The sequence below is a fragment of the Python bivittatus genome, unplaced genomic scaffold, assembly GCF_059951505.1.
Source record: "Python bivittatus isolate LINGU-HERP-01145 unplaced genomic scaffold, Pbiv_v1 ctg000020_np1212, whole genome shotgun sequence".
In the NCBI taxonomy this organism is placed as follows: domain Eukaryota; kingdom Metazoa; phylum Chordata; class Lepidosauria; order Squamata; family Pythonidae; genus Python; species Python bivittatus.
The window spans coordinates 88,366,507-88,392,084 of record NW_028277030.1 but is presented as its reverse complement, the minus strand read 5'-3'; the positions used below and the strand labels follow the sequence as shown (position 1 = coordinate 88,392,084).

The following is a 25,578-nucleotide window of genomic DNA, read 5'->3' as shown; positions in this document are numbered from 1 at the left end:
GGAACTGGAGAAATGTTAAAATATGAGGTTTACTTATGGACTTTCTGTGTAACTTGTTTCACATTTGGCAGAATTCTGATCAAAAGGGTGCAAGAGATGGCAATGAATAAAATTTGGGAAATATAATATGGCTTTACAGGCAGGGAATGTGCAGGCCATATTTTTCGTCTTCAGCAGGTTATTGAGAAATGTATTAATGTGAGAAAGGAAGTTCCATCTACATTTATTTGATATAAGTGTATGATAAAGTGAATAGTCTTAGATTATAGAACATTTTGTACAATTATGGAGTTTAATGTTGCTTACTGAATGTGATATTTAAAATAATAGTATGTGTGAGAAAAAATAGAATCCTTAGCAAATGCTTCAATATTGATAAGAAAGTTAGTCAAGAATGTTTGTTGTTTCCTTGTTTTTTTTAATCCATATGGATAAACATATAAGGAATGCTTGTGGTGATGTTAGAGGTGTGATGGTTGGGAATATGAATGTACCTATCTTTTTTGTATGCTGAGGATGCAATGTTGCTGGCTGAGACCCTGAATTATTTGCAGTGAATGTTAGATTAATTGTATGAAAGGACAAGGAATATGGAGCTGAAAATGAATCTGTTGAAGTTCAAGGGAGTTGTGTTTGCCAGGAAAAATGGGGTGAAGATTGCAAGTTAGTCATATGTGGGAAACAATTACAGCAAGTAGATGAATAATTTGTCTACTGCAAGATGGGGAAATGGATGAAGATGTACAATTCCTGATAGAAATGTAGTGAATAGTATATGGTTTGTTGCCAGGAATGAATGAATGACAAAAATAGCAAAGAGCGCTGTTTATATGGGTGTGCTTATGCCCATTTTTTATATACCAATAAGAGTTGGGTGTGTCAGGAAAAGCATAAAAGTTGAATGCTGTGAGAATTCAAATCAGAAGATGAGTGTGTTATAAAACAAGTAGAGATAGGATCAAGAATGAATGTGTGAATGTGGATTCAGTACAATACTTGAAGTCTTCAATCACTACAACTTCATGTCTTTCTGAAAGATCTGCAGTTTGCTTTTGGAACACATCTCCACAACTTGGTTGTGGGGCAGTATTAGACACCTACATCAATAGAGTTTTTATTTGTTCTTCTACTTATTTTAAGCCAAATGTTCCTTACAATATTGCCAACTCATTCATCTGGGTTTCTGAGTAGGAATGGATGTTCTTAATCTAGGTGCAACTCCTCCTCCTTCTCTTCTGTTCCTTCTTTCAGCTGCAGTCTTGAAACCCCACGTCTCCATTGTGCCTATTAAATAATATTTGCCATTCTGTAGTTAGGGTTCAGGCTCATCTTGTTTATTTCCTCTACTCTGAACAATATCACATAGACAATGAAGGGCATAGATTTTATGAGCTTTTGCTTTTTCAGATTTTTGTTTGAGGGGTTTCAGAGGCCTATTTCAGCAACACTCTCATTTTCTATAGCATAAACATTTTTATCTGAGGTCCTTATTTCAGCAGTTTTTGCTACATTCTTTGCCCCCCCACACACATACACGTATGCAAGATACAAACTATCTTGTTCTATTAGACATACAAATATGTCAGAGCATGATTCCAGAAACCTAATTGCTCCTATTGATACCATTTGCATACCCCATTTTTAGTGCGAAGTACTCTTCTTGGAAAGCTCATTATAATTATGGGGGGTGGGGGTTGCTTCTGACTATGGCTTGATCAAAGCAGGGCATGTTCCAATATACAGAGCAAACAAAGGAGAGGGCAGTAGGGACACATTAACTTATGTGTTACTGTATAAAACCTTGGCCTTGTAAGATTAGGAACATGATGTTTAAATGCATCTTCCTAATTGTAAAAGTCTGTATTTCTCTCTGATAGTATATAGTCACTGATTTTGTTGGATTTGACAGCTATTGGTCTTACATATATGATCAAAATATATGGGAATTTTCAGTTTGTATTATTTAAATAAGTCATTTAATTGTGTCTTTATGGAAATAAGATACTTCATATAGCTGTTACACCAAACGGTTTTGTCAGATTTCTGGTAATAATAAAACTATGTCTTTATAATTGAACCAATTATAATTTCACACATTATCACTGGAGCTTAACTAATAATGTAAATAATATTCTCGGGGGATAAGTAAGCTTTGTTCTTTATTTTGATCTTGAATTTAATTAAAATGCCAAAATGTATTTGAGGATACATTGAAAAGAATGAATCAAGCAAGTTATATGTTGTAGGTGTTCTCTGAAATGTCATTTGGTACCATAGAGCATAATTCAATTGACAGTGGCTTCCATTAATAGAAAAGAGGGGGGATTACCTATGCCCTCTTCAATACTCGTTTTCCTACAGAATGTTCTCTTGGATGTTGGGGGACACTTTGGAGCAAGGGAGAGAAGAAACCAACAAATCTCTTTGTGTAAGCAGATATCTGCTTGCATGATACAGTTTTATGCCCCAATATTTTAAAGGATTGTTGCTTCATTGAACATTTGTAGTTCTGTAGGAAGTATGTTTCTACTGATAACTGTTCTTTAATATCCATTTTGATCATGATTGTTCATTAATAATTTAATTTTAGTTTTGTGTGCTTAGTTTAAGTCCTTTACAAATTAAAATTTCTATATGGGCTAGGACTAGAATAGGAATATATATAATACACAGTACTGTGCAAAAGTTTTAGGTGAGTGTGAAAAAATGCTGTAAAGTAAGAATGCTTTCAGTATATATTGTAATTGTTTATGTTTATTAATTTACAAAATGCACAGTGAGCAAACAGAAGAAAAACCCAAATCAAATCAATATTTGGTGTGACCACCCTTCACCTTCAAAACTGCATCAGTTCTTCTAGGTATACTTGCACACAGTTTTTGAAGAAATTCAGCAGGTAGGTTGTTCCAAACATCTTGGAGAACTAACCACAGATCTTCTGTGGATGTAGGCTGCCTCAAATCCTTCTGTCTCTTCATGTAATCCCAGACAGACTCCATGATGTTGAGATCAGGGCTCTGTGGGGGCCAAACCATCACTTCCAGGACTCCTTGTTCTTCTTTACGCTGAAGATAGTTCTTCATGACATTGGCTGTATGTTTGGGGTCGTTGTCCTGCTGCAGAATAAATTGGGGCCAATCTCCCTGCTGGTATGGCATGATGGATAAGTATCTGCCTGTATTTCTCAGCATTGAGGACACCACTGATCCTGGCCACATCTCCAACTCCATTTGCAGAAATGCAGCCCCAAACTTGCAAGGAACCCCCACCATGCTGCACTGTTGCCTGCAGACACTCATTATCGTACCGCTCTCCAGCCCTTCGGCAAACAAACTGCCTCTTGCTACAGCCAAATCTTTCAAATTTTGACTCATCAGTCCAGACCACCTGCTGCCATTTTCCTGCACTCCAGTTCCTATGTTTTCATGCATAGTTGAGTCACTTAGCCTTGTTTCCACATTGGAGGTATGGCTTTTTGGCCACAATTCTTCCATGAAGACCACTTCTGGCCAGACTTCTCTGGACAGTAGATGGGTGTACCTGGGTCCCACTGGTTTCCACCAGTTCTGTGCTGATGGCACTGCTGGGCATCTTCCCATGTCAAAGGGAAGTAAGCATGATGTGTCTTTCATCTGCTGCATTAAGTTTCCTTGGCCGACCACTGTATCTACGGTCCTCAACGTTGCCCTTTCTTTGTGCTTCTTCAAAAGAGCTTGAACAGCACATCTTGAAACCCCAGTCTGCTTTGAAATGTTTGCTTGGGAGAGACCTTGCTGATGCAGTATAACTACCTTGTGTCTTGTTGCTGTGCTCAAGTCTTGCCACAGTGTATGACCTGTGACATGAAACTCTCTTCCACAACCTCACCTTAGTAGCGGAGTTTGGCTGTTCCTCACCCAGTTTTAAGCCTCCTACACAGCTGTTTCTGTTTCAGTTAATGACTGTGTTTCAACCTACATATGAAATTGATGATCATTAGCACCTGCTTGGTATAATTGGTTAATCATATACCTGACTCTACAAGATCCCTGACTTATGCTGGTTTGAAGCCAAAGGGTAATCACACCAAATATTGATTTGATTTAGATTTTTCTTCTGTTCACTCACTTTGCATTTTGTAAATTGATAAACATAAACAATTACAATATATATTTTTGAAAGCATTCTTACTTTACAGCATTTTTTCACACCTGCCTAAAACTTTTGCGCAGTACTGTATATGTATGTATGAAGAGGATAAAGATATTTAGATAGGAAAGCATTGGAAGGTTATTAGCTAACTATAAAAAATTGTCTCTGTGGGATGTATAATTATGTTGATGGCCTTTCTTCAAGTCAGCTTCAAGCTTCTGTAAGGAGTATAGTTTCTGAAAGCCAGCAAGCCCTCTCCAAAGAAGAGTTTCTGAAGTTGATGATGCAGAATAACATCTCTGCAGAGGATGGAAGAAGAAAGGTTAGCTATTTTTAAATATATATTTTTACTTCTTAGAAGCAATTATGCCCCAAATCCATTGACATTACTAAGGGTTTAAAAATGTTAGCAATGACAAATGAAGAGATAATAATTGAGAGAAGTAGGATTGTACAGTGCATTCAGAAAGAATACTTTGCAAAACACGGTGCTTCAAGCACTGCATCCTCCAGAAAGCTTGGCGCATAGCTGCTTCTAAGGCTTGTCCCCAGTCCCAAAGATAACATCTTCAGAGCTATATATAACCAGCTAAATAAGAACGACACAGTATATATTATGACTTGTTTGTTTCAGATCACATATTTGTATAGTAAATTAGAAAACTCAACATATTATGTATTCACTAAAGGGTTTGTATCACATTTGGAAAGCTGTGCTTAAAATCAGCTTTGCTTTAAATTATAGCAAAAAAATTATGGCTTGCCTTCTAAATAGTCATGCATTCTGGATTACTAAGAACATTTTTTCCTCCCACAATTGATTCAAATATGTGAAATGAGAATAAAATTCTTAGAAGCATATGCAGCTTAGTTTACCATGTGCTGGAGAGCTGGCCTCTCTTAGCATTCAAACTTTATACTGTGAATGTGGGACAATGTATATCAGTGGGTGGCAAAAAGGAGTCTATATTCAGACAATAGTGTCTCTCACTTATCAGGATAGGGGAAGAGTAACCTTAAAGAATAAATCCAATTATGTTGGCTTCCCGAGCATCTATAATCCCCAGGGAAAGACCTGCATCTCTGTGCTAAGGCTTATAGATTGACACTTGGCATGACATGTAGACAGACCTCCTCAGCAGTGGCATCTACCCTACCTAATAGCTTCCTTCCGCTTTTCAGTATGCTAGGGTAATGTATTTTAGACTCTTTAAAATATTGACTTTCTTATATTGACTTTCCTTGGACATGGTCTGCATCCCCCAAGCATTTATTGTTCAGTTCATTGACTTTACTCAGTTTCACCCTGAAATGTTTTTGCAACTTAGTTTAATGTTTTGGTTTTTTTATAATGAGAAGTGGTATATAAATACATAAAATAATGGTAAAGGTCTTCTATTTCCAAGCTGCTGATTTCTTTACACAAATATAAATATAATATAAATAAATAATATTTTTAGGAAGTAGAAAACACATTGGGCTTTTTCTGTATTATTCTGGGGTTGTATTGAATTTCATGTAGAATTAATTACGTTGATTCAGTATTAAAACTTAGCCTTACTCATTTCATGAAAACATAATTCTGAAATGTTCCCATTAATATTTAACAGTGGCTGCATGATCCATTTAAGCCTTTGGAGCTAATATAACTTTCTAGTTTCTAATAATGCATTATGGGGCATGCTTGTATATCAGGAGAAAATTGCAAGACCTTTACTAAAATGATACAGTCTAGTTTCTGATACTAGTGAAGGGATATTAAACAGACGCTAGCTCTAGAATAAGGCTTAATTTTGTGTGAACTAATAATTTCATCATCATCATGACAACTGTTCAAGTCTGTCTACTAATTTATTTTCCTAAAATGTTTAGTTTTCATTTTATGGCCACCTGTCTCCAAGGAGGACATTGTATCGTACTCTTTCTGATGAGAGCATATGTAGTAATCGGAGAGGATCTTCCTACGCTAGCTCACGGAGTTCAATGCTAGACCAAGCTTTGCCAAATGATATTTTGTTTAGCACTACGCCACCTTATCACAGCACCTTGCCTTCTAGAACAAGTTTAACCAATGGTATTGGAAATCTGCGACGTAAGTGTGTCTGTTTGTATGTGTGATACTGATTTTATATTCGATTTTCAGTTGGCAACACATCCTCTAAATGAAACATAGAAAATTGCTTTATATTCACAGGAGCAGTTGGTTCACTTAGCCAGGGACATCTGGGGTGGGGGTTCAAAAGAGTCAAGATGGCAGACGTGAATGCACAATCAAAGCTTCATCCCTTTGATTGCACGGTCATACCTCCCATCTTGATACTTTTCATTCCCCTCCCTCACAACTCCCTTGCACTAACTGGAAATGGCTGTCCAGGGTTTCAGTTAAAATCAGTTATGTTAAAATCTGTGCCCTGTAGCTAACAAAGGATGTGAAACTCTACTGAGCTACAGCTGTTCCCTATAATATATTTATTCGATCAGAGAGGCACAAGCTTTGGGTACAGCCTCTGGATTCCTCCAGAGGTAGTTGCTCATTTATAATTTTAAATGTGATTGTTTCTCTTATATAAAATATTGTAAGTTTCTTCTTCAATCACACTAACTGCATTTAAATTAATTTTAAATTAAACTTGTTTTGTGTATGTGTGTGCCTTCGAGTCATTGTTGACTCCTGGTGACTGGACAAATCCCTGCAGTTTTCTTGACAACATTGTGGAAGTGATTTGCCATTGCCTCCTTCCCAGGGCTGAAAGAGAGTGACTGGCTTAAAGTCGCCCAGTTGGCTTCATGCCTAAGATGGGACTAACTCATGGTCTCCCGGTTTCTAGCCTGGTGCCTTAACCACTACATCAAACTGGCTCAATAAATTAAAGTTTAATTCAAATTAAACTTATTTTAAACTTAATTTCAAATTAAAATTATTTTTTTCTATCTACACTGTGGCCCTTAACTCAAAATAGCCTAAGCTTTAGAATATTATGAAGGATATAAATTATGTTTGTTTATAATATTCATAGTCTTGGGTACAAGTTTTGTCTACCAGTAGTACAAACTCCATGGGTGTATTCTGCTGGTATGAGGTGTATTTTTGCCACTTCTCAATCTCAGCTGCATTCACCATTTGTTAAGGGGAGCTAGAAGTAAAATGAATTGTTCAAAAATTGAACAAACCTGAAGAAACACTTCTGGTCTCTAGGTATTATTTGAAATTATATTACATATGATATGAAAATTAGATGATTTTCTTCAGTCAGTTGAAAATTTACAGCAGAAGGCAAATAAAAAGAAATTGACAAGAATAGTTGAATGATAAATATGTGGCATTCATTATTTCAGCTGTCACATTCAGTTTAACCAGGGGCATTGGAAATCTGTGACAAACTCAGGCATAGATAACAATTGCCAAGTCAACCAGCTCAAAAACATCTGTACACTAAATATAATTGCATAAACTTGCACTGAAGCACAGGAGCAACACATCCAATTACATGCAAACTCTGGTGCAGATTCTGAGACTAATAATACCTCTTTTTTCTGTATTCAGTCTGACCAATGAAGAATAAAATGAGATTATTCCTGTAATTTGAAAACTATACTTATATTGTATCTTCATCCTATTCTTCCAGAAAAATAAGCAGCTGTTTGAATTCTATGAAATAGTCTTCACAGCTCTGTAATGGGCCCATTTGTAGCATTTGCCTGATGCTTAGATATTTAAATGTTTTTCTTTTCTAACCTATTAAGAATCATCTTAAAGCCCACTTTTCTTTTCAATATAGATGAACTGTGGTTCTCAGATGGATCTTTATCTGACAAATCAAGATTCAATGATCCTGGCTTAATGCCCCTTCCAGATACAGCAACAGGATTAGACTGGTCTAATTTAGTTGATGCTGCACAAGCATTTGAAGGTAATGTGTGATCAATATCATTGCTGCTAAGTTAGCACAAATTAAGATGCAACACTCCTGTTATTACCAGAAGAAGTAGCATTCAAAACATCTGATAATTTGGCAACTCTTGCATACTCTCCTAACTCATCAGCTTTCCATTTCTAAATCAGGAACTTCCAGTTGATAGGTAGATTACATAGGTTTGATGAACTATCAGAGTGCTGCTAGGGGATATAGTGGACTAAGGCCAAGAATACAGCTACAAGGGTAAGAAATAACCTTAGTTAAAAGTTAATTTTGATTTACTTGCTCCTCCAGGTAAATGCTTTTCTAAAATAGTCTTTCTAAACATAGCCAGTTTCTATTATACCATAATAAAGCTAATAAATAGATAGCAGAACAGAAATGATGGATGGATGGATGGATGGATGGATGGATGGATGGATGGATGGACGGACAGACAAATATTATCCTACAGTTTTAAGTCAAATTACAAGTTGAATGTTGAAGTGTACTTTTAAAATACAGATAGTCCTCAGTTAACAACTGCCCTGTTTAGCAACTGTTGTAAGTTATGACAGTGCTGAAAAAGCAACTTTATTACCGGTCCTTGCATTTACAACTGTCACAGCATCCCAACGGTCACATGATTGCGATTCGGGCGCTTTGTAACTGGTGCACATTTATGACAGTCACAGTGTCCTATGGTCATGTGATCACCATTTGTGAATTTCACAGCCGGCTTCTGACAAGTAGAGTCAATGGAGAAACTGGCAGTAAAATCGCAAGTCATGGTCACATGATGGCTCACTTAACAATTGCTGGTGATTTGCTTAATGACTGCATCGGAACTGACATCATAAGTCCAGTGTGGTCACATGATCTTTCACTTAATGACCATGTCACCTAGTGACAGAGTTGCCAGTCCCAGTTGTTAAATGAGGACTACTTGTATCTTTCTGGCTCATGTTGGTTTTATACATACATACATACATTCAAATATATATATATATGCAAATCCTTTTAATATGGTTCCTTTAAACCTTTTTAAAAGTTTTGTCTTCTAGTTGGAAAGACCCTTTTCCAACTAACACATTGTATTAAAAAGCATAAGCTTTCTAAAACATGTTAGTTGAAAAAGGTGCTATTGGATTCCTGATATTTTGCTACCATAGACTAAGACGGCTCTCCTCCTACTTTGTCTTCTAACATATCATTTATTAAATTTTATAAGATAACTAAAATATTAAAAGGTAAGAATGTTTAAAATACCCTCCTCCCTAAAAAAAATAAAACATAGGCATACTATAAAGAGATTGTTTTTAATTAACCCCTGCACCCATCTAAATATTCTAGGTTTTGTCTTGAAATGTTGCAGACTTGATTCAGGACAGAGTTTGTACTTTTCCACATGCCTAGTTTAAATTAATTGTCTTGATTGAATAGGGTGGATTAGATTCACAGTTGTATGAATAGAAGGATGTTTGTGCAATGGGTTTCTTGCTTGCTTTTCATCATGATAAGAAATACACCTTCTAAAAAGCCTCTCCTGAAATTTGCAAATTCCTGAGTGGTGCATGCTATGATTATAAATGGACTCAGTTTATATATATAAATGCAGTGGTTTATCTTTTATTTTCATTTAAAATGACAAAGGAGAGAGACCAACCTTCAGATTTGGGACAAAGCATTTGCTTCTGCCCAAATTCCAGTAGATCTTACATAAAAGAGAATTTAATATAATGGAAAACTGCAATTCCTAATAAACTTCATAAGCTTAATTAGAACTTAAAATTTGATTTTCCTTTCTATTTAAACATTCTAACCAGCGTAGCACACTCATTTTCAATTTAGACATAAATCAGGCAGTGACTTTATGAGCAATGAAAAAACTTCCATGACAGTATAATTTGCCTTAAAGAAACGAGTATATTATTGATAATAAGTTTTCTCTAGTTGCTTTGGACCGATATAAGTAATGTAGCTATTTTGTTTTAAGGCCATTATAGTATAACAAAACCAATAGAATATAGCATACAATGAAAATTAAAGAATTCTGTTTTGTAATCAGTCCCTGAGATGCCAGATGGAACTAGCTACAAATGTCTCACAAATCAGCTCTTTTTAATATTGAATTATATTTATATAACTCCTTTCCAAATTAGCTTCAAACAGTGTCCCTTGTATTCCACACACACACACACACACACACACACACACACCATTTTCCTTTTCTTAGCCTTTTCCTTTCACAGCAGTTGTTTTACTATCTCTGGTGTTAAAACTAATGTTCTATAAACCTGATCTCTTATGTTATTATAGCTCACAATAATAATTAATTATTCAGCTAGTGATGCTTCCAATGTATTGGTCCTTAAACTGGATATTGCTCATTCAGCCATTCAAAAGTCCATAGCAACTTCTCCCAAAAACCAGGCTAAATACATAAAGCAAATGGAAGAGTTTTCTAGGAATAATAAACACACCAAAAGCGAATGCTGCGTATCTTGCTACAAAGAGAGATAGAAAATGAAAGTTACCGAAGTACCCGAGTGAACATTGCTTTGTGGACTGTGCCTTCCCTATCAGTTCTCAACATGCGCTAATAAACTATAGATTGAAAGATTAAAATAATTTACCTATAATTAAAAACATTAAAATATGCAAGAGAAAAGAATATGCTGTATGTTTATGCATTTCATAAATTTGCAAGGCATCTTTTTCTTTTCTCACTCTTTTTCTTTCAGAATGAGAAGATTCATTTTTGAATTTACTCATGTTGTGTTTTTATTACAAATTCTGGCTTGTAAAAAAAAAACAGAATGCAGAAACTAAATGCGGTTTCTTATTCTAAAAGTTCAGGTATACTTGCACTTCAAAGCCAGACTAACAACAAACATATTTAGCAAATGTTTGTTGCTCTTTCTCTAACGTCACCTAAATAATAAATATATCTGAAAAAGGAAACTGTTACTCTTTTCTTTCCACATTTTATCTGGTATATTTTGCAACGGTTTTAACGAAAAGAATTGTTAAATAATCCAAATCTGTAGATGAGAACATGACAATGCTGAATTGATGATGAAAAATATGGTTTGAGCAGTTTTTTTAGAAATCCTGCAGTAAAGTTAGCACAACATAATGCTGTCAATTCCACAAGCTTGAGTGTTTTCACATGAGGATAACAAGTGCCGTCATCCAACGTTAGTTCAGTGGACTCTGTTGTTCATAGGAAAATTCTAAATCTTATTTCAGATTTTGACTCTGACGAAGAACTTGGGCCAGTCTGTCATCACACTTCGTTTCTAGGTGATGATCTGGGTAGACTGTTGGATATTATGTTATTTAAAAAAAAAACGTATATGCTTTTACATGTTTGCACGGTTGCATGATTATACGCAAGGTTTGGGTCTTTGCAAGAACAGAGGGGAAGGCATGCTGTGGCCTGGGCCTGGGCCTAGAGACCCTAGAGCAAATAATGAGTTCAGTCTACAAACAAATGACCTTTGCTTCTACAGAATAAAAATGTTGCATGGAAAAAGCTCAGAGTTCTGTTCTTTCTTGTTCTATAACGAATGTGTGTGTGCCATACTTTTTTTTCTTTTAGTACCGGGTATATTTTTGGCTGCCACACTGCATGTCTTTCAGTGGGGAAGTTTATTTCCCAAAGAGTAAAGCATGTATTTTGTCCTTGGAAAGGAAGTAATTTAAAAATCATAGGTGTAGGCTGCTTTCTTCTTATGACTAAAACTGATCTGCCTGTGATAAGATCATAGTGGAAATTTTAGCTTGTTTGACTTCAAGTGTATAGGTAATTAGTTCCTTTATTCAAGTAAAATAATAGGTTAGATCAGATTCCATATTTTTAAATGAAATATATAGCTTTTTTCTTACAAAATATCTGCTTTGCCTTAAAGTGTTGTGGTTTTAGAATTTCTGTGAATATTTGGAAAACGAAATTAGTAATAAATAGTGAAAATAAATGTCAGTTACAGCAACACTGAAGCTGCAGCGAGCATGCTTTGTCATCTGGAAATCCAAGTGATGGGGATGAGGATTTAAAGAAATAGTGGCAGGCATTTTCTTTTTTCGCTATATCTGGATTCAGATAATGACAGCTCTTGATCAGTTTTACATTCTGAAAGTGTTTCTCAGTTACCTTTTTAGTTATTTGCTTATGTATTTACCTTTCCAGATCAAAGGGTGGCATCTTTTTGCACCCTGAATGACATGCAGCATATGCAGGGTTTGGAGAATAGCCAAGCCTTGGGCTCAAGTCCAACCAGTGGAAAAGACTTCATTGATGCTAATGGGTACGTAAAATATGTAAGAAGAAGGCTTCCTCCTGTGTGATTCTACTACTTAGACTTTTTGGGAATGTCCAACTCCAGTAGCAGCCAGTTCATCTGGATGCCATTTGGGGCGGACCTTCTCTGTAGTGGGGCTGCCTATGTGGAATTCCTTTTCCAACAGGATACAAGGAATGCCTTCCACATTGGCCTTTAAGGAGACTTCAAAACACACCTTTTTCAAATGACTGTTCATAGCGTTTACTTATGCAGCACAAGTCTGAATTTGTAATGTTTTAAATATTAGCTTAATCATGATTTAATTTATGGTGGATCTGTTGTTTTAATAGGGCTGCTTTTTGTACACTGCTCAGAGGCTTTGATAGTGGGTGGTCTAGAAATCTCATAAATATCCCATGTTTTACCTTTGTTATTTTTCTTTTAATGTGGATAATCCATTTAGGCAGAAAGATTCAGAACAGAAGTGGGAGTCAACATCTGCATTTCTCTGGCTTTGAGAAAGCGTAACTAAGTTTATGCTCCAAGTAGTATCTGCAGTTTAGACGTATTAAGTTGCTTGTTCGAAGTCTGTGTGAGCTACAAGCAGTTCAGGTATTTCTTTTTCTTAAAAGGGCCAGGAGCCACAGGCATGCCACCAAAACTTACTTACATACAGGAAACCATTTGAAGTGGCATCACAGTTTCAGCCAGTTTTGAAACCTTGATTTTTAACAATGGAATGATTACCAATTTATCATCCTATTCCCTGGGATGGCTAAAATAGCTTTGATTATATGTATGCTGCTTCATGTAGATTTTCATGGTTAGGAATTCAATATATTTAACGGTCTAAGAGCATTAATATTATCAGCTGCTGCCGATTTCATATATGTAATTAATTTTGAATTAATATATATTAATTCAAAAGGATGGGGACAGATCCTCCTGAAGAAAATCTCTCTGTGTTGTCAGAGAGAGTGGACATGGACTTGATGCCACATAATCTTTTAATCCAGAGGCAAGATTTTTGTTCTGGGACAACACTTAGAATGGTTCTATGGTACCTTAGCTGAAGAAAATGCACATGTTCTTGCCAGTCAACAATTTGTTGTAGGAGCATATTGATAAGTAACAGGACTGCAGGAAAATGTCAGGTTCTCCCCGGCTACTGCACAATCCCATGAAAAGACACCCTTGTTGAAGGAGCTGCAAACAGATGCTACACCTGTACTCTTGTGCAGTCCAGCAGACCTCTTTGTCTTCAAATCCAAAGAACTGCATAATCCTAATAAATAGCAAGTTGTTATTAATTGTAGATCGTGGCTTAACCCAGAATGAACTTAGCAGCCAGTGTTTCGGCGAAGGTGACACAAACTGATTCCAGTAGATATAGGCCTAAGCCATATGTTCCTCTCTGCCCTCCTCCTCTGTTCTGAAAGGTGAAGAATGTGACAGGTAGAAATATAGCTCCTTCCCACCTCTTGCCTCTACACGTTCTGCCAATTATGCAGTCACTTTCTTGTGTCCTCGCCTTGCCTCTCAGACAAACACTGGCCACTTGCATAAGCAGTATAGCTGTGAAATGTTTGGCTCTTCGAATTCTTCCCCTCCCACTCATCCTCTTTCCTTCACTGCCACAGTCAGAGTGAGACATGCATACAGCATATACACAGGTAACAAGGTCCAGCCTCAGTCTCTTCCTCCATATTTGCCCTCACCTGTCTTTGTGTTCACAGTACTTGCTTTTCCCAATTTGACTGCTCCCCTCCTGTTCCCTTGCTTCCTCCCCCCATCACTTGTTCTCTTGCGTTTGTTCGTGTAATCTCAGTTAGGCAAGCACAACAGTAACCAATCTTAGCAAGCCTGAGATGCATGATTGGATTGGATTATATTTTAGGCCACTCAGTTTTGTTGTAATGTTGTTTTATTATTTCTTGTTTTTATGTTTTTTGTTGTGATCCACCCCCAGTCACAAAATTGAGTTCGGCAGCTATATCTGTCTCTCTGTTTGTCTCTCTGTCTTCTCAAGGAAGGATCCAGCAATGCTTGTCTTGCTTACATTACTCTTGGTGAGCAGTAGGGGTACTTGCAGCTTCTTGAAATCATCTACTTTCCTTGCAACTTTCAGTATGATGATTTCAGCTATTTATTTATATCCTTCCTTATTTACTTGATTTGTATGCCACCTGTTCCCAAAGGATCCCACCAATTGCAAAGGCAAATTACTTGGGGGAAAAAAATCTTCCTTTCTTTTCGGAAATACAGTAATGGATTAGGAGCAAGAAAAATCGTGTTGGTGGTTTCTCAAGTTTGTAGTTGTACCTCCTTCGTTGGATTTTGTCCTCCACAATAAATTTATTTACATTGTTACTCATATGACTTGCAAATATATTTACTCTTTCTTGCAATTGTTCTAATACACTTTCTTCATTCATGTAGAAAAAGGTAAAGTCCAGTTTGAATCAAGCTCAAAACTGAGTGATTTCATCGGCACATCTGCATAGTTTTCTTGGCAATATACAGGCGACTTGCCTCTGCCAGTATTTTTGTTTTACTTCCTAATCTAGCCTATATCCCTAGTATTTCTTGTGGTCTCCCATCCAAGTATTAACTAGGTTTAAACCACTTTGCTTCACAAGATCAGCCAAGGTTCACTAGGCTTTACCATCTAGCTGGGCCTATTAATCCCTATTTCACTATGTCATTAAGACTAATCGTTTTGGATTTCTAGTAATTGAAAGCCTTTAATTAACCAGACAAGAGCTGTGGCATGTCATGGTGTTTTTTTATTATTTATTTATCTAATTTTTTTTATGGGTGCCCACTTCAGCAGACTGGGTGGCTTACAAAATCCAAAAACAGGTAAAATATAAAACCACACAGGAAACCACAACAGGGTCCCCACAAACACATTAAGCCCAAGCCTAAGACCAGAACCAGGTCTTAAGGGCTTTTCCAGAACCCCAGGAGAATGGGGTTTAGTACTTGCTTTGCATTGCATTTGCACCCAGAGAATGTATCTCAGTAACCTTCCCATTTAGGGTTGGGTCTTTTCCTTTACATGTTTTTGAATTAGAACCTGAGTGCTTTTGTGTGGTTCTGGAAACCATTACATCTATTGCTCGGTTGTTGTGTATGTTTTGTATGGAAATGTTTTACTAGGAAGCCTGTATGATATTTTGAAATAACTCCAAAAGTGCAATTTGATTTTGTAGAGAGGATAGCCCTACTACTTTGACTGGAAAAGTAAACCAGCTAGAAGTGATCCTCCGACAATTGCAAACTGATCTTCGAAAGGTAAAAAAAAATAAATGTCTTCATTAATATCAAGTTGTTTGAATCAAAAGACTGTATGATTTCTGCCCAGGACCAGCCCACTAGCTTGCATGTTATCTGCCCGCTGTGCTCATGTGGTACTGGCTGCTCTGCTGTTAGAAGCAATGTGGAGTCAGCTTACTGCAGACAGGGTAACGAACCCTGGAGAAATGAGTTAAAAGAAAAAAGGGAAACTGTTTGTGCTGTGACCTCAAACCATACCAGGCCACTTAGCAAATCACATTTTGTCCTTCAAAATACGGGAAATCTGACACTTGTTTAGTTGTTTCCTAAGTGTTCAGCATGTATTTATTGTAAGCTTTCTCGCAAAAGTAATTCTTTTGAAAGGCAACTTATGTATTCTCAAATATAAACTCAAGTAGCTGGACGTGCCGTGGAGTCTCTCGTGAACCACATACGGGTACTGTCCTAGGCAGATCAATTTCTGCCTTCATAGAAGGCAACTCTATTAAAATAACCATTTGTGAATCAGGAAGTAGCCCTGGTGGAAGGGGGGACTTACTTTGATTGGGCGGCCCCGTTGCTTCCATGGAACAAAAGCCATTTCCCTCCCTTCATTACAAGCTTGGCTAACGGGCTAACATAAGGGTTACTTTGGATATGAAACATTCTGCTTTATCTAAGAATTTTTCAGGATTACGAATGTGCAAATACATAAAAAAGATGTGTCAATTTAATTACTCAATACTTTCAATTTAGATTGTTTTAAATCTAAACTTGGTACGTTAACAGCATTATGAAAAAATTGTGCCAAGTCAGTGAGGTCTGAAAGTACGGATGTACTCTTTTTTTAATTACATATGATGGTGAGTGAGATTGCATACAAATTTTACAAGTCCAGTACTTTCTGACTTTTCCACTTCTGATTTCTTATGTAAGATTAATTAACACAAATATCTTTTCAAACACTGAAGGAATGATTCCATAACATCAGCTAAAGAGCTTATTGAGCCCCTAGAAAGTTTCATGTCTGGTGATGATGATGATGATGATGATGATACCAATTTATATACGTAGCTGCCACCTCACCACAGGCAACTCTGGGCAGCATGCAACAAAGCTAAAAATAGTCAATAAATGCATTAAAAATATATAAAGCAAAATAAAACAGAGAATAAAAGGATGTTAAAAATAAGGGAACCACCTCACTAATCCCCTCGTTCCCTGGGGGGGTCCCAAGGCCTGCTGGCATAACCAAGTCTTAAGGGACCTCTGGAAGCTCACCAGTGACGAGGCCAGTTCACCTCAGGGGGGGAGAAGATTCCACAGTGCAGGGACAACAGCAGAAAAGACCTGCCATCTGGGGCCTGCTAAAGGTAGCTCCCTAGGTGACGGAAGCCATAACATGCCCTCTCTGCTGGATCTGGTAAGATGGGCAGATGAAATTGAGGAGAGGCGGTCCCTCAGACAGCTCAGCCCCATGCCATGAAGGGCTTTAAAAGTCAACACCAGCACCTTGAATTGGACCCGGAAACAAACTGATAACCAATGCAGGTCGTGAAGCAAAGGTGTAACATGTGTCCTACTAGAAACACACTCATGCCACTGCATTGTGCACCAGCTGAAGTTTCCAGATACTCTTCAAGGGCAGCCCCATGTAGAGCACATTGCAGTAGTCTTACCAGGAGGTGACCAGGGCACGAGTGACTTTGAGAGGGTGCCTCTGATCTAGGAATGGGTGCAACTGGCGCATAATATGAAGTTGTGCAAAGGCCCTCCTAGCCATGACTGCCACCTGCTCTTTGAGCAGGAGTCGTGAGTCCAGGAGGACCCCCCAGACTACACACAGGGTCTGTTTCACAAATATACAGCTCACCCTGTATCTGACTGCAGTAGATCTGATTAACTAAACTCATATCTTGTACGATTTATAAAAAGGAATGGCTGGGAGTGATTTTGGGACATAGTGGTGGCATGAATTGCTAGTTAAAATTGACCCTTTGAAGAAGTGTCCTCCTGTGTCTCTTTTTTTTAAGGAGAAAAGCAGTGAATGGGAAGGAGATTAACTGGCATACTTACCCTTCCCAAGCCTTTTCTCTGACAACTCAATATAGGCTCCTTTTACTCTGAAAAATATGTATCCCTTCCTCTTTCCCTCTCTTCCAAGTTGCAGTCGGTCCAGTTGCTTAGCATATACATTTTCTGTTGCATCTAATTTGAACTTAAGACCATCTTCTAATGAGAAAAGTTAAAAACTGCTATCAAATCTAGTTACACAAGTGAAATATTCATTCATTCATGAAATAGTTTTCAGAATCCCTGTTAAATTTGATAAAAAATTAATACCAAAAAATCTCAGTCATGTTCTGAGAGTAGTGTACTGAATTAGAGAGTGAAGTTCTAATATTAGGTTTTTACATTCTAGACAGTAAGGCAGTTCCATGCATAACAAACTACCATGTCAACATATTGCAATTACTGTGACTAACTCTGGTTATTCTCCTGTGGTGGAGCTCAAAATATGAATTAAGCAGTGCACACATTTGTCTATAATATGATTCAATACTGTACAGCCTACTCTTACTCACTTACCAACACATCACATTTATTTTATAATATATCATAATATCAAATATATTCTTTTAACCCTTACTGGATGCGAAAACATTTCCCATCCTTTTTGTTGATAAAATGAATCTGATGTATTCACATATTATTTGGAAGCTGTTTCATCTCATTTGTCTGATACCTGTTCTTCCCCATATTTCAAATCAGCTCTTTTTGAATAGTAGTGCATTGATTGCATTGAACCTAGTGAATAGAAACCATTCAACTGGTCATCTAGTTGTATCTTGTTTTTTGTTTTGTTTGCCAGCACATTTAAGTCATGTATATTTTTGTGAAATGATTTCTTTTGATTTATAGCATGAGCCTATCAGTGACATAGAAACTTGATTATCTAGTCCCATTTAGCTTGTTTAGACTGCAAGGCTACCTTCTTTAAAATCAAGCAAATTAAGAGATTCAAATAAGAATTCCACTGCTGTCATTGTGACCAGGGAGATAAAGTAAATATATGTATGTTCATTATATGGCTACAAAAAGAATGGAATATAAGCATGATTTCACTTCTTTTTCTGTGATCTAGGAAAAACAAGACAAGGCTGTTCTCCAAGCTGAAGTCCAGCATTTGAGGCAAGATAACATAAGACTTCAAGAAGAATCACAAACAGCAGCTGCTCAACTAAGAAAATTTACAGAATGGTTTTTCAATACAATAGACAAAAAATGCTAATATCTGAATTTTCAGAAAGCACTATTGAAAAACACTTAATAATATTGAATTTGCCTAATATTATTTTAATGTGTTCTCAATCCTTTTTACATTTTCGGCTATAATCTCCACCCAGGCCTCTTGATTTGAACAAAGCTACAAACTATTAGAAACTATCTTTATATCCAATTGAAGAAGAGAATGAATGCCATACATTTGCTTTTGTGAAAATGAATGTACATTCCTGGTGTCATTTTAGACATTTTAGAGTATATTTCCGGTTTGAACTTGCCTGGAAGAGAATGATTTGGGGTTTATTGTCACTCCTTCAGGTGCTCCAGTGAAGTTGCTAAAGCAATTTATGGCAGCTTGGGTTTCAGCATTGTAAGATAAAGAAAGTAGACATATACTTTCACGTTTAAAGGTGCTCTATTTTTTGTATGTACAGTAGATATTTCCACAGTCACATTGTCATAGCAATAAGAATGGAAGTAGAATTAAATAGTCACCAAGCTGTGTTTATTAATAAAAATAGCACTGATAAGTTTAAGAGTAGTTTGGATGCAGATATATTAGGAATTATTTATTTGCAGAAAAAAATGGTGCCTGAATTTAAATTGTGTTCTGATTTTTCTAAAGATACACATGCCTTGTACAATGGCTCATTTGATCAGCTCACTGTCAGTGACTTTATATAATTCATATTCAGCAAAGATGGTTATAGAGAGCCTAATTATAATAATCCTATGTGGTGTGAACCAGCCAATCATTTGTATAATGCCAGATTTGTTTATCTCTGTACAGAAGCTTTGAGCGTGTGACTTGTATTTAACATCTTTATTTAAGCTTATTTAACCTCTTTAATTTGATAAAGCTTTTGTTTTACCTGCACTATGGTGAGGAGGAGGTTGCAAGCTACAGTCTGTGTTTAGCTTGCCAAAATGGCACTGCAGAGTTCTAGAAGAGTCTAACAATTGAATGCTGCTAGTACACAACTTGTGTTTGTATGCTTTAACATTTTAACTGTTTTGTTTGAAATGAATATACATTGGTTTTTTTAAAAAATAAATGTTTAAAATATCAACCGCAAAGAACAGCCCTCTGGTTTCATTACGGTTGGTTCTTGTTACAAAGAACAGCATAATAGTGTACTGTATTGTCCTACACAGCGCTATATGTAGTAGATTTCTGCAGTGGACAGGGGTTGGGCTGGATACTCTCCAAGCACTTACGTTACGTGAGTCTGAGTTCGATTTTGCTTACGATCTGATACCAGATTTGAGCGGTTTGAGGAGCTGTGGTTTCAACTCATTTTTCATACTTTAATAAATTCTTTTTAATATCTTTTAGTAAAAGAGAAAGCAAATTGTAATGCTCCAGTTCCATACACATACAAACAAGGAATAGCATGGGATGTACTTCTCTGTAACATGCACAGAAGTGGCCTGTAAATCTTTGACTCAAGTTTTCTATTTCAGTATTGATGGAGAATATGAATTTAAAAAGCTACATATTAAAAGGAGATTCTCTGTATTTTTAGCCTTTTAATTTTTTTTCCTTAAAGTTAATAATTTTTCTTAACATTCTAAACATGGGCTACTTTTTAGAAATCCTGCTCCAAATGTATTAATGCAGACATTTTGTAAATATAAACTAAGATTATGCACATAGAAGAAAGGGAAGAGGAAGGTCACACAGCCACTTCTTCCTTAATTTTGCCACAGTAGTATCAACTCAAGATACCTTCCTCCCACCTGCTCAACAGTTAGATTCAGGACTACTTACCCCATTTTTTCTCTCTTAGATACAGTATACAGTGGTACCTCGGGTTACAAACACCTCTGCTTACGAACTTTTCGGGTTACGACCAGCTCTGGCCGCAAAAATTTACTTTGGTTTGCAAACTCCGCCTCGGGGTACGAACCGGATCCGCGGCCATTTTCCACCGTGCCACATGGTCCGCGGCCATTTTCCGCCCATGCCACATGGTCTGCGGCCATTTTTCTGCCCGTGCCACGTGGTCCGCGGCCATTTTCCGCCCGTGCCACGTGGTCCGCGGCCATTTTTCCACCCGTGCCACGTGGTCCGCGGCCGTTTTTCTGCCCTTGACGCGTGGTCCGCAGATGCCGGAACGGATTAACGGTAATTACATTGAACCTTATGGGAAAATTTGCTTCGGGTTGCGAACAAATCGGGTTGCGACCAGAGTCATGGAACGGATTAAATTCGTAACCCGAGGTACCACTGTACCATATCTAGGCTGCAAAACTTCAGACAAGGTCAGGCCCAGCCCAAGAACGATGATGAAACAGCCCCGTCTAGTACAGTTCCTTTATTTGCTTACACCTTATAGACAGAATCTTGCCGAACTATAGCATATCTATACTATAGTAACTAGTGGATATACCCTGTGAGATTCTAGGCAGTGGCTAACCTGAACCTCTTTTGCTTCCCACGCTCCCCCTGCAGACTATATTGTCTCTTGTCTCCTTTCTCCTCCTGATAGCCTCACATCACTCTCCTCCTCGTAGATATATTCCATCACAGAGAACTACTAGATGGCAGTCAAGAGTTAGAAGTTTCCTCTGCTTGCTGCTATCTAGTGGTCTTCTAAAACTTTGCAGCACAGATATCATATGCCAATTCTCTTCCCCTGGTTCTGGTATCTGGCTGCTCAAGAGTTAAATGCATAATATAAACATTACTACATATGAGGAGAACAATGTTCAAAACATATTTTACATTTGAGAGGGAATCCTCTATTTCTACTTCTATTTTATACAATGGACTAACACAAAGTATTTTATCAAAAAAAGCCAAAAGAAAACACTGGAAAAAATTAATCCTTGACCAAATTAAATAAAAATATTCTTATCAAAAACAGTAAGAATGTGGAGTGTTGCAAATGTAGCCCCACAAAGAAGAGCAGCTCCTAAGGCTGTACATATTCTCTTTAAAGTTAGGGGCAGAACTTCCATATTTTCTCATTGGAGAGTTGTTTAAGTCTGTAATTTGAAGAGCTCTGTTTTTATCTCCTCACCACTGACTGTATTCATATTTAACATTTTAAATGGCTTTTTAATGTATTTTTCCTTTTTCCAATAAAAATTAATTTTCTTTTTCATTCAATTCAATTCAATTTATATAATTTAGGCGCTGCCTAATTCCAGAATTACTCTGGGTGGCTCACAATATGGCCAAGAGAATAAAATACAATACAATTCAAAACCAAGGAAAATGGAATAAGGAGAAAATAAAGAATAAAAATAAAGACAGAATGACAAGTCCAGCCAAGAACACAGAAAACATGTATGAACAAAACTTGCAAGGGGCTCCAATCACCCTAATGCAAGGCCTGGAAGAACAGTCAGGTCTTTATGGTCCTCCAGAATGTTTTCTCTTATGAGATCAGTCTATCTGTCAAGGATGGGCCAAAACCTCTAATGTTTATGCTATATGGCCAGAAAGCAGCATTATAGAATTGGTTTCATTTTTTGCATTTTTGATTTTTAATCACCAGAAAGGCAGCACAGATTCTAAGAGTGCTATCACTCACACACTCCAGAATTAAGGGAGGACACCTGGTGAGGGACACCCTGAAAGAAAAGATACGGCAGCAAGAACTATCATGCTTCTATCCCAAGGTTGGAGACAGGGCCAGTGTAAGAACCCTGAGGACTTCTGTGATAGAAGGTTTGAGCCTGTCTTGCTTTGAAATGTAGTAGGATAATAAAATCTTTTTGTGCTTTTTTGAGATTTCACTATGACTCAGATCACGCATTGTGCAAAGTCATAATATGATTTATTAGGTGTTGGCTGAATGTGTTGTACAGGCCCAATCATTATGGTCTATAAAGTGTAAACTGTCAGGGGTGTCCAACAGCAAGCACATTTTATAGAACACATTGGGGCTGCATGCAAAGGTGATGAATTTGCCTAAACACATACTGTTTTCAAATTTTAATGTTCATTTTATTATATATCTCTGCATTCTATTTTATCTTATACTATTTTATCTTACTTTTTATTCTTACTTTATCTTACCTTACTACATTTATTTATTTTATCTCAGTGTAGTCTATTTTAACTTATTTTACTGTACCTTACTTTATTTCATTTTACTGTATCTTACTCTGGCTGATGCCTACGCCTATGCCTTGATATGGTCGATTGACTAATAAATAAAATATACTACTGCTGCTACTACTATTATAAACTGTAGTTTAAGGCAGGAATGCACAAACTTTGTGTACCTAGAGACACATTTTGATGGGAACAAGGAATGGAGGTCCTGGTCAATGATGGACAGGCTCTTCTCAATTCTTTCCTTTCAAGCTACCTCTGTGGAAATTGACTGAAAGGAATTCCCAGGTAGAGAAAGTGAAGCAATGTGATTTTTAAATTTTTTAAATTTTTTGCTTTTAGAAGCAAATGGCTTTTCACAAAGCAGCTTTGAAAAGATGCTTTGCTTGAAATGTTATTGAAGCAGAGCAGCTCTTCAAAGCTTTCCATAGCCCTAATCGCCAATGCTTCAGCAGTGTCTGGTGTTAGCCCAGGATGCATTTAATGTATGAGAAAGTGTGAGACAAAAATGTGTAACAATGGAAGTTCATGATAAACCCAACTCTAAATTTAAATAAAGGCTTCAGCTAGTCTAAGACCAGAGTACTGAAATAATTTACTATAGACTTGTAGGTGTATCTTTTTCTTCTTCTGTTTTGAAAGGGAGCTGGGTGGATATGTGGTAATGATGCTGTTTACCTGTTCTACTTAGCGTGTGCCCTCTCTTTCACTGAATCTCACACAAAAGCACAAGTACAATTCTTCTTAAATTGTATCTTGAAAGACAATCTCACTGTACTCAAGTCATGTGATCTGCTTTGCTTCAATTGCTGAAGGCATTTTTTTTTAATTGGATAAGCTATGCATTAGACTTGCAAGCTTAGACGCAACTTGATCTCCATCCCTCATGGATAAGTCATTTGAAAGTGAGAAGGTTTTAAAAGCGGAATCAAATATGAAAAGAAACATCTGCAATAATAATTATGTATTCTTGCTAGAAGGTTGTTCAGATTACAGTATTAATGAAACACTTCAGTGTTTAACTGACCATGTCTGCAATAAGTTCTTAGATGTGATATATAGAGACATCAGTACGCTGGAAAAATGCCTCAGTGAAAATGCAGTCCTATAATAGGCATCTCTTGCTTTTGATAGAAGGCATGTGGCATTTTAAAAAATAGAATCCACACAAGTACTTGATGTATGTTTAGTCAGGATAAAATAGGTGGCAGCTCCTGTAATGTAATTAGGAAGGCCAAAAAAAAAAATGAAATGGTAGTTCTGTGACCCACCCAAGACTTTCTAATAATTCAGCAGAAATTTTAGCTCACTGTTCTGCCATAAGCAGAATTCTGAGGCTGGATTTGAATGGTTATCTCTTTTTTTAAAAGTATCATCTATCTATCTATCTATCTATCTATCTATCTATCTATCTATCTATCTATCTATCTATCTATCTATCTGTAAGGTTTGCCCCGTTCGACAGAGAGTTCGACAGAGAAACTCTCGTGACACGTGTGGTTCACAAAAGAGGTTTACTCATGCGTAACGTAGCAGTCACAAGCAAAGCCAGGAGTGGCTTGGTACATTTACATTACTCCTTTATAGTTGTCTCAATCCCCCCGCGGGCCCTGTTGCTAGGTTACATATTACAAATTAGATTGCAGATTGCCCCCTGTAATCCCCCGCTTCTACTGGAATGGCAGGTTCAGCCATTCCGCGGCTCTCTCCTTTGTCTATAGCGCCCGCGGCCCTCTGGCTTAACACAACGCATCCACTCCAGATTAGTGAAGTGGCCCCAGATTAGTGAAGTGGCGCCAGGGGGCCCATTCATTAGCTTGCGGTTTCGCATTTCCTCTTTCTGCGCTAGCGCTCGAGCGGTGAAATTGACTAAAGCGCGGCTGGGCAAGTTCCTAGGCGTGCAGTGCCAGCTGAACCTGACACTATCTATCTATCTACCATCTATCTATCTAGATGATAGATCCTTTCCAGAAAGTGAATTACCTGCAAAATACAAACTTGGGTTTTGGGCAACTACAAACCTGTTAGTTTTATGTGAATTAGGCCTTGAAACAAACACTGAGGGACAAGAGGTATTATAAATTGGTGAAGTCATTGGTATGAAATTTTAATAATCTTGTTACACAATATGAAGACATTAACAGGCTTAATTAGCTGGGATTTTTGAAAGTCATACAATAACTCATGAAATATTGCTTCTTAATTTGGGAAAGGTGATGTCACTTATAAACAATAACAAAAATGCTAACTTACAGATATTTCTTTGCTTGATTATTTGATTTATATCTCATCCTTCTACTTTCATAAGCAACTGAGGCGATAACATTTACAAAAAATGCTAAAATAAATAAAACTTAGCACAAAAACCAGTATTAAAATCAATGAATAATTAAAAGCCTGGTGAAAGAGATTTAGTTTTACTCTTTGCAGTTTTTCTAAACCCCAGCTAAATGAGAACAAGTTTCATATACAGGAATACCTTGGAAGAAGACCCTCTCCCATGAATGAGGTAGATGGGACTATGACAGCAAGAATATCTTCAGAAGCATGTCTCCTACAGATCTGAACAGCCTGACACTAATTCAGTCTGATGGGACTCTAAGGGATTTACACTATATTTAAAAGAATCATC

General features: G+C 37.1%; 1 protein-coding gene across 2 annotated transcripts in view; it reads left to right on the top strand.

Annotated features, from left to right (window-relative positions):
- Positions 1–21,879, top strand: part of SIPA1L2 (signal induced proliferation associated 1 like 2) — a 95,523-nt gene extending 73,644 nt beyond the window's left edge. Inside the window, exons 16-22 of one of the 2 annotated variants that reach the window (XM_015889666.3) lie at positions 4,336–4,453; positions 6,004–6,223; positions 7,911–8,042; positions 11,280–11,333; positions 12,220–12,337; positions 15,529–15,610; positions 18,738–21,879. In XM_015889666.3, coding sequence (XP_015745152.2) covers positions 4,336–4,453; positions 6,004–6,223; positions 7,911–8,042; positions 11,280–11,333; positions 12,220–12,337; positions 15,529–15,610; positions 18,738–18,884 — 871 coding nt within the window. In that variant the 3' untranslated portion in view covers positions 18,885–21,879. The remainder of the gene's footprint in view (positions 1–4,335; positions 4,454–6,003; positions 6,224–7,910; positions 8,043–11,279; positions 11,334–12,219; positions 12,338–15,528; positions 15,611–18,737) is intronic. The other variant, XM_007437304.4, reaches the window with a different exon arrangement.
- The last annotated feature ends 3,699 nt before the right edge of the window (positions 21,880–25,578 follow it).